At 33.8% G+C, this 12,336-nt stretch overlaps 1 protein-coding gene across 1 annotated transcript; it reads left to right on the top strand.

The window, feature by feature from the left end:
• Window positions 1–11,445: 11,445 nt before the first annotated feature.
• Window positions 11,446–11,944, top strand: LOC104229393 (uncharacterized). Its single transcript, XM_009782040.2, has one exon. The coding sequence runs from the start codon at window positions 11,583–11,585 to the stop codon at window positions 11,790–11,792; it is 210 nt and encodes a 69-aa protein (XP_009780342.1). The 5' UTR covers window positions 11,446–11,582; the 3' UTR covers window positions 11,793–11,944.
• The last annotated feature ends 392 nt before the right edge of the window (window positions 11,945–12,336 follow it).

The following is a 12,336-nucleotide window of genomic DNA, read 5'->3' as shown; positions in this document are numbered from 1 at the left end:
ATTTCACAAACACCATTTTTCCGGCGAATTTTTTTTTCCCGGCGATAGAGTTTTATCCCAATCTAAGTGTGTTTTGTTTTATATATATATATATAAACTTTTCTTGATAGTGTAATTTATGTGTGAGAGGAAGAGCAAAATAAATAAAAACTAATATAAGCTGAAAAAACTTTTTTCAGTTAAAATTTCAATACAACATTTTTTTTCCGGCCTGGGAAGGTTTTCCGATGATGAATTTTTTTCCCCAAATCTGAGTGTATTTTGCTTTGCTTATGAATAGATCTTTTTGAGAGTTTAATTTGTGTGTGAAAAAAAAATGTTAGAAAAACGGTTAGAAAAAGTCGCCAGTGAATGAATATCTGCCGGAATTAGAGAAGAAACGAAAAAAAAGTAAAAGAAAAAAGACAAGAAAAGGAAAAGGAAAAAAAAAGTAAGAAAAAATGGTAAAAAAGAATAAAAAATAATCTGAAAATCGTTTTTCTTGCATACACACACTATGCCATGTCAGTGTTAAGGGTGCAAATAATTCCATTTAAAATAAGTTTAGAAGGGTAATAGGATTCTCGCAAAGACAAAATGTGTAGTTGAAAATTCGGGTATAGGTCAGGGAGTACTTATGTATTTTCCTTTACTTTTTATGTACCTTTTACGTCTCTTTTGAAATGATTTCTCCTTTACGACGTCGAGTTTTTCTTACAAAGAAAGATAATAAAAACAAGAAACTGGAGAGCACTCGCTCCATTTTGATTGTATTGATCGAGTCCTTTTTCCAAGTCTCGGACACGAAACTTATTATCTCTAAGAACTAGCATGCTAATTTAAGATGTCTAAAACCGTCAAAATAAGTTTGGCCCATAAAGCTAGCTCAGCTCGCTGCTCAAGTAGGATTGGACCAAGATTATTTTAGCTCATTTAAAAGTGAAGCTTATAGGCCCAATCATAGTTATAGCTTGTTTGGCAAAAAAATTTTTTTTTTGCCAAAAGCATTTTTGGCCAAAAATTGAGGTGTTTGGCCAAACTTTTGGAAGGAAAAAAAATGCTTTTGAGGAGAAGCAAAAGCGGTTTTGGAGAAGCAGAAAAAAATAGCTTCCCTCCAAAAGCATTTTTTTGAGAAGCACTTTTGAGAAAAATACACTTAGAAGCAGTTTTTTAAAGCTTGGCCAAACACTAATTGCTGCTCAGAAGTGTTTTTCAAACTAATTAGTCAAACACAAACTGCTTCTCACCAAAAGTATTTTTGAGAAAAACACTTTTGAAAAAATACTTCTCAAAATAAGCTGATTTTTGTAGTTTGGCCAAACGGGCTATTAGTCCAGTGGCCCTTGAGGCTCAACTAAAGCTCGACCGGGCCAGCCCATGAGCCAAAAAAATTATTCAAATTAAAAATTAAGATAAAGAATTAAGAAAGAGTCAAAGAGACGAGTTTTGCTCATAGATAACACTTAACTAAATAATTAAATAAACACTTAATCAAATGAGTCTTTTCAATTGAGTTACTAGGAGATGATTTCTTAAAATGAATTTGCTTGACTTTTACTTTTAGTATCTCATAGTTGGAATTAGGCATTCTGTTTTGAGCATTGATGATGCAGTAAAATTTATTAGTAAAATAAAATAATCCAGTTCATGTTAGTTTATTGGGAATCCTTCATTTTATTTTTTCATGTTAAGCATATTCTATGTTTATGTGACTATTGAGTAGATTGTTTTTTATTTGCATATGTCAATAGTTTGGATTAAGATTCTTTTCGTGAAATCTTTTCATTTATTTCGATTATTAATTGGCAATATCTTAGAATTTAACTAACAACTTTAAAGTATTATAAACACCTAAATCCTTATTGTTACAAATAAAGTTGACTTTCACGAGTACTACGAAGATTATTTATGTAATATTGACATATTACAAACAACAACAACAACAATAATTCCAATGTAATGTCACAAGTGAGGTCTCAGAAGGATAGTGTGATAACTCGATAGGTCATTTATGATTTTAACCTTTATTTATGTGTTCTGGGACTTTGAATAGCTTTGTTTAGACTTTCTCGATTTGCGGGCGCAGTCCTTGTCCCTTTTTTGGGAAGGTTTTTATGATAAAATCGACGAAAATATTAAATCGTGCCTTAAAACTCATTTGAGTTGACTTCGGTCAACGTTGTATGTAAACAAATTCGAATTAGTATTTTGACGGTCCTGGTGGATCCGTATCGTGATTGGGGACTTGGGCGTATGCCCGGAATCGAATTTGGAAGTCCCTAGCTTTGATTAACGTACTTTGTTGAAAACTATAAGTTTAAAAGTTTAAAGAATTTCAAATTTTGACCTTAGGTTAACTTTGTTGATATCGGGTTCGGATTTCGGTTTTGAAACTTGGTATATGTTCATTTCGGTATTTATGATTTGTCTGCAAAATTTGGTGCAAAGCGGAGTTGATTTGACGTAATTCGGACGTCTGGTTGAGAAATTGCATGTTCTTAAGATTCATTGAAAATTTCATTCGTTTTGGTGTCCGATTCATAGTTCTAGGTATTATTTTGGTAAATTAATCGCGTGAGCGAGTTTGTATGGTATTTTTAAACTTGTTTGCATGTTTGGTTTGAGCCCCAGGGGGCTCAAATGAGTTTCAGATAGGTTGCGGTTGTTTTTGAACTTAAGGAATTGCTAGTTCTAGTGCAGGTCTTTGACCTCGCAATTGCGAGGTCTATGTTCGCATTTGCGAAAGTGCATGGCTTCTGTCAAGTTCGTATTTGCGAATAAATAGTTGCACTTGCGAAGTAGGGGGATGGCTTGCATTTGTGATCAAAATGATCGCAATTGCGGAAGTCCAAATTCGCAATTGCAAACAAAACCATCGCAATTGCGATGGCGACAAAGATATGGAATCTTCGCATTTACGAAGACTTTCTTGCATTTGCGGGGACGCAATTGCGACATCTACGCCTGAACAAAAGAGGGAAAAAATGGGAATTAGCTCATTTCTTTCAAACTATCAACCCTAAACACCCTAGAGGCGATTTTCCCAAGAAACTTTCTTCCTAAATTCTTTGGTAAGCAACTTTAATCTATTTCTTTTCAATTACCCATTACATTTCATAAGTTTTCAATATTAAATCTAGGATTTTCATGGTAGAAATTAGGGATTTGGGTCGAATTAGGAATTTTTATAAATATAGACCTCAAATTGAGGTCGAATTATGAAATAAATCACATAACCGGGCTCGGGGGTGAATGGATAATCGGATTTTGGTCAGAATCTTGGGATTTGACCAAGCGAGACCGGGGTTTGTTGAATTTTTCAATAATGATCTAAATTGAACCTCTTTCATTTGTAAATAGTTTCTAAAGTCTATTTTGCATCGTTTGGTCAATAATTTGCTAGATTTGGTTGGTTTGGAGGCGTGTTCGAAAGGCAAGACCGTGGTTGAATTTTAAGTTGATTGCGGAGTGAGGTAGGTGTTGGGTCTAACCTTGATTTGAGGGAATTAGGAACCCTTGAGTTATGTGTCATGTGAATTACATGTGTAGCGGCGTATGTGCGAGGTGACGAGTGTATATCCGCCATCAAAATACTTGTTTCCATGCTTTTTCGTATTTCATTGATTATTTTATTCTATGTCTTAACTGTTACATGCTTTAATTGCTTCATATCTTAACTTGCTACTTGTCATTTATTATCCTCGCATTAAAAATGTTAATTTCTTCCATGCTTCCATGATTAATTTCTACTTTCCTTAATTGTCTTACTTGTATCCTTTGACTATCATATATTTGACTTATCTTGTTGCTCAGTATTAATTGTAGCCTTTCTTGATTTGGTACAAGGTTCTTTCTTAATTGGTAGCTTTCATATTCGTTAATCGTAGAGGTTCTTGTGATTTGAGTTGTTAAATTGATTGCATTTATTGATTTATTTATGGATTGGGTTGCACACCGCAACAAGTGGAATAAGGGAGGATTTATATTGGTACGGTGTGATCGGGTTGCGCACAGCAATAGATAAAATAAAGGAAGATTGATATGGTGAAATATGAGAGGCTTATGATATCGACTCTGATTGTATGGTGGGATCGGGTTACGCGCCGCAACATATATTTACTATTAATATTTATATGGTGGAATAAGAGAGGATCGTGTTTGTACGGTGGGACCGAGTTGCGCGCGTGCAGGTTATTGTAAGTGACCCGCCTTAGCCTCGTCATTATTTCATCGAGGTTAGGCTCGACACTTATAGAGTACTTGGGGTCGGCTGTTGTACTCATACTACACTCTACATCTCTTGTGCAGATTTTAGAGTCAATCCTAGCAACGGTTAGTAGATTGCTCGGGTTGACTATTGGATGGAGACTTGAGGTACAACTGCTTGGCGTTCGCAACCCTGAAGTCCCCTTCTACTTTATCTTAACTGTGTATTTTCTTTCAGACAACTTTACTTTCATTCAGACATTTTACTTTCATTCAGACCTTTATCTGTATTATTCTAGTAGCTCGTACACTTGTGATACCAGATTCGGGGTTGTATTTAGATATTACGATTGTTATGAATTTTCGCACTTTATTTCTATTTAATTGGCATTGGTTAAGTTGATTTGTTAAAAATGGCTTAAAACTATTCTAACATTGGCTTGCCTAGCAAGTGAAATGTTATGCACCATCACGATCCCGATGGTGAAAATTTCAGGTCGTGACATATAGTGTGTACACATACCATACACCCACCTTGTGAAAGTAGAGAGGCTTATTCCGAGAGACCCTTGACTCAGAGAAAGCATAGTCATAATACAATTGAAAAGAAATACATGAATGGGAAACCAAGTAAAAAGAAACAGTAAAAACAACATGATAATAAGATGACCAAACCATAAAAGACAGCCGATAATAGAGATATGTGTATAAGAAACTATGAGATTCATGATGCATAGGTATGAAAAGAGAATATGTTGAACATCCTACTAACCTTCTAGGCTTCTACTCTAATTTTCGACCTCCATACCCTCCTATCAAGGATCATGTCCTCGGTAAGCTGCATAAATTTATGATTTTGCAATTTTTACTTACTTGCATACTCTCTCTGTTCCAATTTATGTGAACCTATTTCCTTCTTGGCCTGTTCCAAAAAGAATGACCCCTTTCTAAATTTGGTAACAATTTAGCTTAAACTTACACCCTTAATGAGAAGCATTTATAACCACACAAATATTTTGACCCCTTTTTGACTTGTTTAGGACCACGAATTTCAAAAGTCTTCAATTTTTCTTAAACTCCGTGCCCAATCAAACAAATTCACATAAATTAGAACGGAGGGAGTGTTATATAATTAGAAGTGTTAACAAATTTTGCAGAATTTCAGGTTCAAATATAGATTGAAAAAATATCTTACAAAAAATAAAAATTGAAAAAGATGAGAGTTTGTTCGTCCTAGCCCGCTACTCGCTTAGGGGTGAGTTAGGCTAGCTGTTTTAAGGGCCTTTTGAAAGGTAAAAAATTGCACGGGGCGCCCTATTTGGTCGCCCCCATTTAACCTATACCCATTTTTTTTTAAAAGTTTTAACTTGTACCAACTTTTTAAATAATTCCAGCCCCCTTTTTCTTCCTCCTTCTCCTCCTCCTCCTCCTCTTTCTTCTTCTTCTTCTTCTTCTTCTTCTTCTTCTTCTGCTGCTGTTGTTGGTGCTGCTATGAAACTTCAGTTCATGGGATGATTGTCATAAATATGTTTATCATATTATTTAAAAATAAATTATAAATAATTACGTAAGTTAGTAGACAATAATTTGTGAATATTTCCACATACGTAAGTTAGTAGACAATGATAATTCTGTTCTTTTCACGTTTATTGTTTCCAAAATTTATGATTAGATACTGTTGGCAATCTGATTATTTATATAGTATGTTAGAAAGCTTTTTCAAAAACTTCAGCTTATATAATGCTGAAGTTTTTACAAATGAACTAAATAAATTCAGCATCTTCTGCTGAAGTTTTTGAAAAAGCTTTATGACAAAACTAATGAATCCAGGACAAAAAAACTTCAGCTTTTAGTGCTAAATTTTTTACAAAAGAACTAAATAACTTCAGCATCTTCTACTGAAGTTTTTATAAATGAACTAAATAACTTCAGCATCTTCTGCTGAAATTTTTGAAAAAGCTTAATGACAAAACTAATAAATAAAAAAGAAGAGAATGCGCCAAAGAGCATGTTGGTTTTGGACGAGCTATATATCTTGTTAGCATATATCGTGCTTCAGCTTCCTTTATCTAGTTTGATGGGGGAATCATCTTGTTGCCCCTCACCAATATAGTCCTAACTCTTGCTGCTGATATAGAAATATGTCCACCTTCGTTTGGCCAAAGTTAATACATAGAATGAGGAAAAGAAGAATGTGGAAATCACAGAAATCATTGTTGCCACGAGCATTAGCGACAACAATATCAAGCACAAGGGACTGTAATGCAATTGTCTTTATGAAAGACAAACTCCAGAGTAGGATGGTCCGGAAAAGCATTTTTTGTTGAGCTGCCTTTGAGTTAAGTTCAACAATTACAAACAAAAATTTCAGCAAATAAAGAACAAAACTTCAGCTACTATGCTTAAGTTCAACAATTACAAACAAAAACTTCAGCACACTTGGTTTAACACACTTGCTACTTCAGGCCCGTCTACATAGAATGAGGAAAAGAAGAATGTGGGAATCACAAAAATCATTGTTGCCACGAGCATTAGCAACAACGATATCAAGCACAAGGGACTGTAATGCAATTGTCTTTATGAAAGACAAACTCCAGAGTAGGATGGTCCGGAAAAGCATTTTTTATTGAGCTGCCTTTGAGTTAAGTTTAACAATTACAAACAAAAACTTCAGCAAATAAAGAACAAAACTTCAGCTACTATGCTTAAGTTCAACAATTACAAACAAAAACTTCAGCACACTTGGTTTAGCACACTTGCTACTTCAGACCCGTCTACTAGAATGCTGAAGTTTTGCGTGATTGCCTTTGCTACTTCAGCCCCGTATACTGAAGTTACGCGAAAAAGTGGTAACACTTGCAATTTTTTTGATAAAGTGGGCATAAGTTAAAACATGATCCAAAAAGCGGGTATAAATGCAAATGCCACCTTTTAAAAGTCGGGTCGGCCTCTCCTAGCCCATCAAATTCCATGACCTGTGAGGCCTGGGCTTGGCTGGGCTGGCTACCCGTTTTAACAGCTCTATTGGATACTTTACTTGTAGGAGTATATGAAATAACTTGAGGTCAGATTCCTTTAGTTTCCATTTTTCTTCTCTATTCTTTTTTGAGCGGTGATAGGTGAATAGGAGGTAGGGAGGTATTAGTGAGAAATTTGAATCCTTTAAGTGATGTAGTGTGAATTATGAAATTGTATGCGTAAATTCAATAGACTTGGAATTTGTGCACAACAATACTAGCTTTATCGTATTTTTAGGCCATGTAATTAGTGGCATATATTCAGTGTTACACAAACAAAAGATGACAAAGGTAAGATGCTTTGCCCTCCATCCTAAGACTTTGGCATGCATGCTTATACTTCTCTTGAAGAACAAGCATGGAATATAATTTCATGAACAAACAATTTAAGTAGCTGCAAGCAGAGAGTAAATGGAAACAGTACCCAATAATCTTCTTTACATTGCCCTGCAACTGCAAATAAATTAAAGGAGGAGATTGTATTAACTTAAAGGAAGATCGACAAGAATAAGAAAAATGTTAGATTGGGCACCAATTATTATAGGTTATCTTCTGTTCGTACTTCTCTCGCCTGGACTATTATTTCAGCTTCCGGGGAATCAGCGTCATGTCGAATTCAGCAGTTTCGCTACGAATGGGAAAGCCATTCTCCTCCACACCCTACTTTTCTTCGTCTTCTTTACCATCCTCATTTTGGCGTTTCGTATTCGCATTCGCTTTGGCTAGCTCCTGGTTTCCCATGTACACTCTTTTGTTTGAAAGATATTGTTAATTAATAGGTTCAGGTATTCTGGGTGGGATTTATTGGATTTTGTACCGTTATTGTAATGTTCTACCTCTGCCTTTTCATTTTTTTGTTGTTTGTTTCTTGTCTGCTCAAACAAGGGAAATTCTATTCAATATGACAGTTTAAATTTAGGTTGTCTGCTGAAAAATTTACGCTTTGTGCATTTTAAGTGGTACACTTTTTTGTTTTTGAGTTTAACACCATCCATGGTTGGTTTGATTTCTATAGATGTCTGGAATAAGATGCTTTATGTGTAATATCTTATTCCCTTCCGTCTACTTTTTTACGATCCATAATATTTGTTTTTTTCAAGATATTAAGAAAGAATTAACTTTTTCTTTCAAAAGTTGCCATTAAAGTAAAGAGCGTAGGAATAGTTTGTTATATTTTTAATAAGAAAATTAAATTTTAATATGGTCAATTTCATTGTTAATTAATGCTAAAAGGTGAATTCTTTAATACATGTGAAAAGAGCGAAAAAAATCACTTAAAATAGGTAGTGAACAAAGATCAAAGGCTTTGTTAGTTTGAATGTGGGAGTTTGATATCATTCTATAAGATTAGTGGGGAGTTCGATTCGATACAATAAATTGTGTCCATGATAAATTCACAAACCTTAAATTTTAGAATCGCCTATATATGACGTATTGTCAAGGTGCCACTCACTTCCCTATGAATTTGTTGGTTTGAGTTTTTAAACTAGATTTAATAAGAAAGTTTTTTTAAATATGTCTTCTAAAATCAGAATAATAAGTTTTTTAAAATGTATTTTCTAAAATCAGAATAATTCTTTTTTTACTTACAGAGACAAGATTCTGTAAAGTAACTAGTATTAATTTTTAAAAATTATATTTTAATAATCCATTTAAATAACTATAAATATATTTAAGTTCAAACGAACTAGGTCCTAAATATGAATAAATTCTGATTTAAAAATTAGTTTTTTGCTAGAAATATTCATAAAAATAATACCGTGTATAGACAAACAATGATATAACCATTTCCCTTGGAGGCATGGCACCCTGACAATAGGATTTAGCTCTTCTCTTCAAATGTATTTCTTTGAAAAGCTTTTTTTGAACAAATGCTTTCAAAATCAATTAGTTTTTAGAAGCTTGACCCAACATGCTCTTAATCTTGTAGTACAAATTCTTTTTTATGTTGTTTTCTCTTTCAGCAAATTTAGATGAACATCTTGAAGACCACCATTTATATTTGAGAGAATTACACATAAGTACATAAGTACATTTCACATATAATCTATATATATATAACTTTGTAAAGTCATAGCCCGAAGATAATAAGCCAAAATTCAATATCCAATTTCAAATTGGTTCTTGAAATAGCTAATGTATCTAATTTTTTTTATTAAAACCTCAAGCTTCTAATCCAATTTTTGAATCACACTAAAAAAAATATTGTAATAATGGTGGTTTTTACCTGCCGCTATAAGCATTTACCTACAACATTTAATCATAATTAATTAATATATATAATTTTATATTCATGAAAAGTATAACATCGATATAGTTTAGTACAACATGGAATATGAATAAATATTTATGGAGAATATTTGTGTCATCTTGATAAATCTACTAAATACAATACATCTTATCTAAACCTTTTTATCTTTATTTGGGTCTAAATTATAATCTCCCATTATTCTCATTTCAATTAAATTGACCGCCCATGTCCCTTGGAATTATACCTGTTTAACGGGTCGGGTTGACCCGTTTTCGGACCGGCCCAGATCAATTGTAACCCGAACCGGCCCGAATCGGTAGTTAGAGGGCCGGGTGGGCTGGGTTAGGGGGTTTAGGGGGTTAGGGGGTTGATTCGTATAAAAATAATTCGATTAACCGGATCAGTCAAAACCTGATCAATGAAAAATACTGTTGAACCGGTTAACCGGCCCTGCCCGGACCGGTTCAACGGCTATTTTCTGAATTTTTTATTTTTTATTTTTATTTTTTAAAGGGATATGACCGCTGGCAACGATTAGCTTCAAATTTGGCCGTTGCCCAACGGGTTGATTGCAAGAATAGCTCTTTTTTGGGCAATTTTTTTTTTTAAAATAACACTTTTAGCAATTATTAATTTAGCCCTTTAAACTATAAATACATCCCCATCTTTTTTTATTTCTTCACTCATCTCTCATTTCTCAAACTTAAATTCTCAATTCAAGCTAAATCATGCCCTGTACTTCTAGAGTGCGCTCATATATTTGGGAACACTTTGAGGTGGTAGAAGAAAATGAAGAAGTTCACAAAGTAAAGTGCAAGAACTATGGTCTAGTCTTAAATCTTCGTCTAAAGTGAGTGGGCACAGACTGTTTAAGGAGGCATATAAAGAGTTATCTTGAGCGTCCTCCAGAAATTCGTATTTAAGTTGATTTGAGACAATTTATGTTATTTTAAAATTATTAGATGTATTTATGCTTAATATTTTAGTTAGTTAGATTAATTTGAAGTATTATTATGCAATGAAAATTTAGTTTTACTCTTTTTTTGTTAATTTAGTTGTTGTTAAATGTAAATTTTAATTTGTAAGTTTAAAATAAAAACTTGCAAATTATAAGTGCAAATTTTTTCCATCTTCATTGTATTCTATTATCTTACATTCTTAATGAAATGTTCAAAATTTCAAATATAAGAATTTTAAAGTCTTTGCATCCTTTTATTCAAACTCTTTTTATAAGATTGTTTTTTTGTTTTATATTTTTACTTTATATTAATATAAATTACGATAGTTATACAAAATACAAAAAAAAAAAAAAATAACAATAACCCGGACCGGCCTTGCCCCTTGAACCCATAATCGTTCCAGTTTCTTTTTTACCGGGTGGACCCGGACCTGTTAAGCCCAGTTTGAAAAACTAATAACCGGCCCGGATTAAAAACTGGTTGGTTATCTTTTTTCTCAGCCCGTACCGACCCGTCCCACCCGTTAAACACCTTTACTTGGAATTGATGCCTAGTTTACTTAATAAGTCATAAGCCTTCCTCAAATGTAGTGAAGTGTCGAAGCTTCATTCATTACCATAATATCAATACTGGAGCCCGTTTGGCTTCGCTGATTTAGAGTAGCTGATAAACATTAGGTGCTGAAAAGTATTTTTAAGTGCTGAAACTGATTTAAAAAATAAGCAGTTACGTGTTTGGATAAAAGTGTTGAAATTAATAATATGCAGTTGAAGAACTGGGTATACGAAGAATTTTGTTTTAAAAAGAAGTATTTTAGGAATAGAATAGTAAATATTTTGATTAAACTTAAAGTGCTTATAAGCTGAAATTTGATAAGTTGAGGGAGACTAACTTATGACTTTTGGCTTATTTTTGACCTACAAGCATTTAACTTATAAACACTTTTAATTTTACTAAATGCGTATAGCTAAAAGGTAATTATGAGCCACACCCTCACATACTTTCCAATTTTCCCTTTCCCACCCACGAAGCAATAAAAAGTTGTATTTCAAATAAATTGAGATCTGTCACTTTTGGGCCACTTTTTCTAGATCTTTGGCTGTCATCAGTCACCCCTATTTTCCATTCATTTCATCTGCTCAAACCGACAAGTTAATTGTGTGAGGAGCAATGGCGGACTGGGGCCCAGTGTTGATAGCAGTGGTGCTGTTTGTGCTGTTAACTCCGGGCCTATTATTCCAGCTTCCCGGCCGTGGAAAAGTGGTTGAATTTGGGAACATGCAAACTAGCGGCGCCTCCATTTTGGTCCATACCATTATTTATTTTGGCCTCATCACTATCTTCCTCCTTGCCATTGGCGTCCATGTCTACACCGGCTAAATAATTTTACCTTCACTTGTTGTAAGTTGTAACAAACTCTCTTCAATTGGATCTTACATTTCCGAATTGCTACCAGATTGTATCAATTGGGTGAACTGTTGGGTTTTTTCCCCCTTTACCTTAATTACTCAAATACTTCAAAGCATTATGCACTACTTTTCTTAGGTTCATCAATTGACAGGATCGTTAGAATCTGCAAATTTTTCTTCGCTCTTTGGAATAATGATTGGACTTCAAGTACGATGATGAAAAATCGAATTACTATTCGTCTCCTAATCCCAACAAGGGAGTAAATCAATGAAAGAATGTGATGAGAGATTGATTTCGTAAAAATTCGGATTGTGGAAAATTATCTGGTAGTAATATATAAAATGTGCTTAGTGTTTGGACAATATTTGGTTGAAGTTGAGGTTGAAAAGGAGTATCTGTTTGCATATAATATTTCACATTAAAATTGAAAATGAAATAAGTTTTATATTTAGTTCCTGTGTCTTTGGTGGGAGTTTACTGGGTAGTTGTTGTTGTTGTTGTTGTTGTATTTAGT

The sequence above is a fragment of the Nicotiana sylvestris genome, chromosome 6, assembly GCF_000393655.2.
Source record: "Nicotiana sylvestris chromosome 6, ASM39365v2, whole genome shotgun sequence".
In the NCBI taxonomy this organism is placed as follows: Eukaryota; Viridiplantae; Streptophyta; class Magnoliopsida; order Solanales; family Solanaceae; genus Nicotiana; species Nicotiana sylvestris.
Note: the sequence above shows the minus strand (reverse complement) of the source record. Positions and strands in the feature narration are given on the sequence as shown.

Coding starts and splice junctions, on each gene's coding strand:
- LOC104229393 (XM_009782040.2), top strand. CDS start 11,583: ATGGCGGACTGGGGCCCAGTGTTGATAGCAGTGGTGCTGTTTGTGCTG.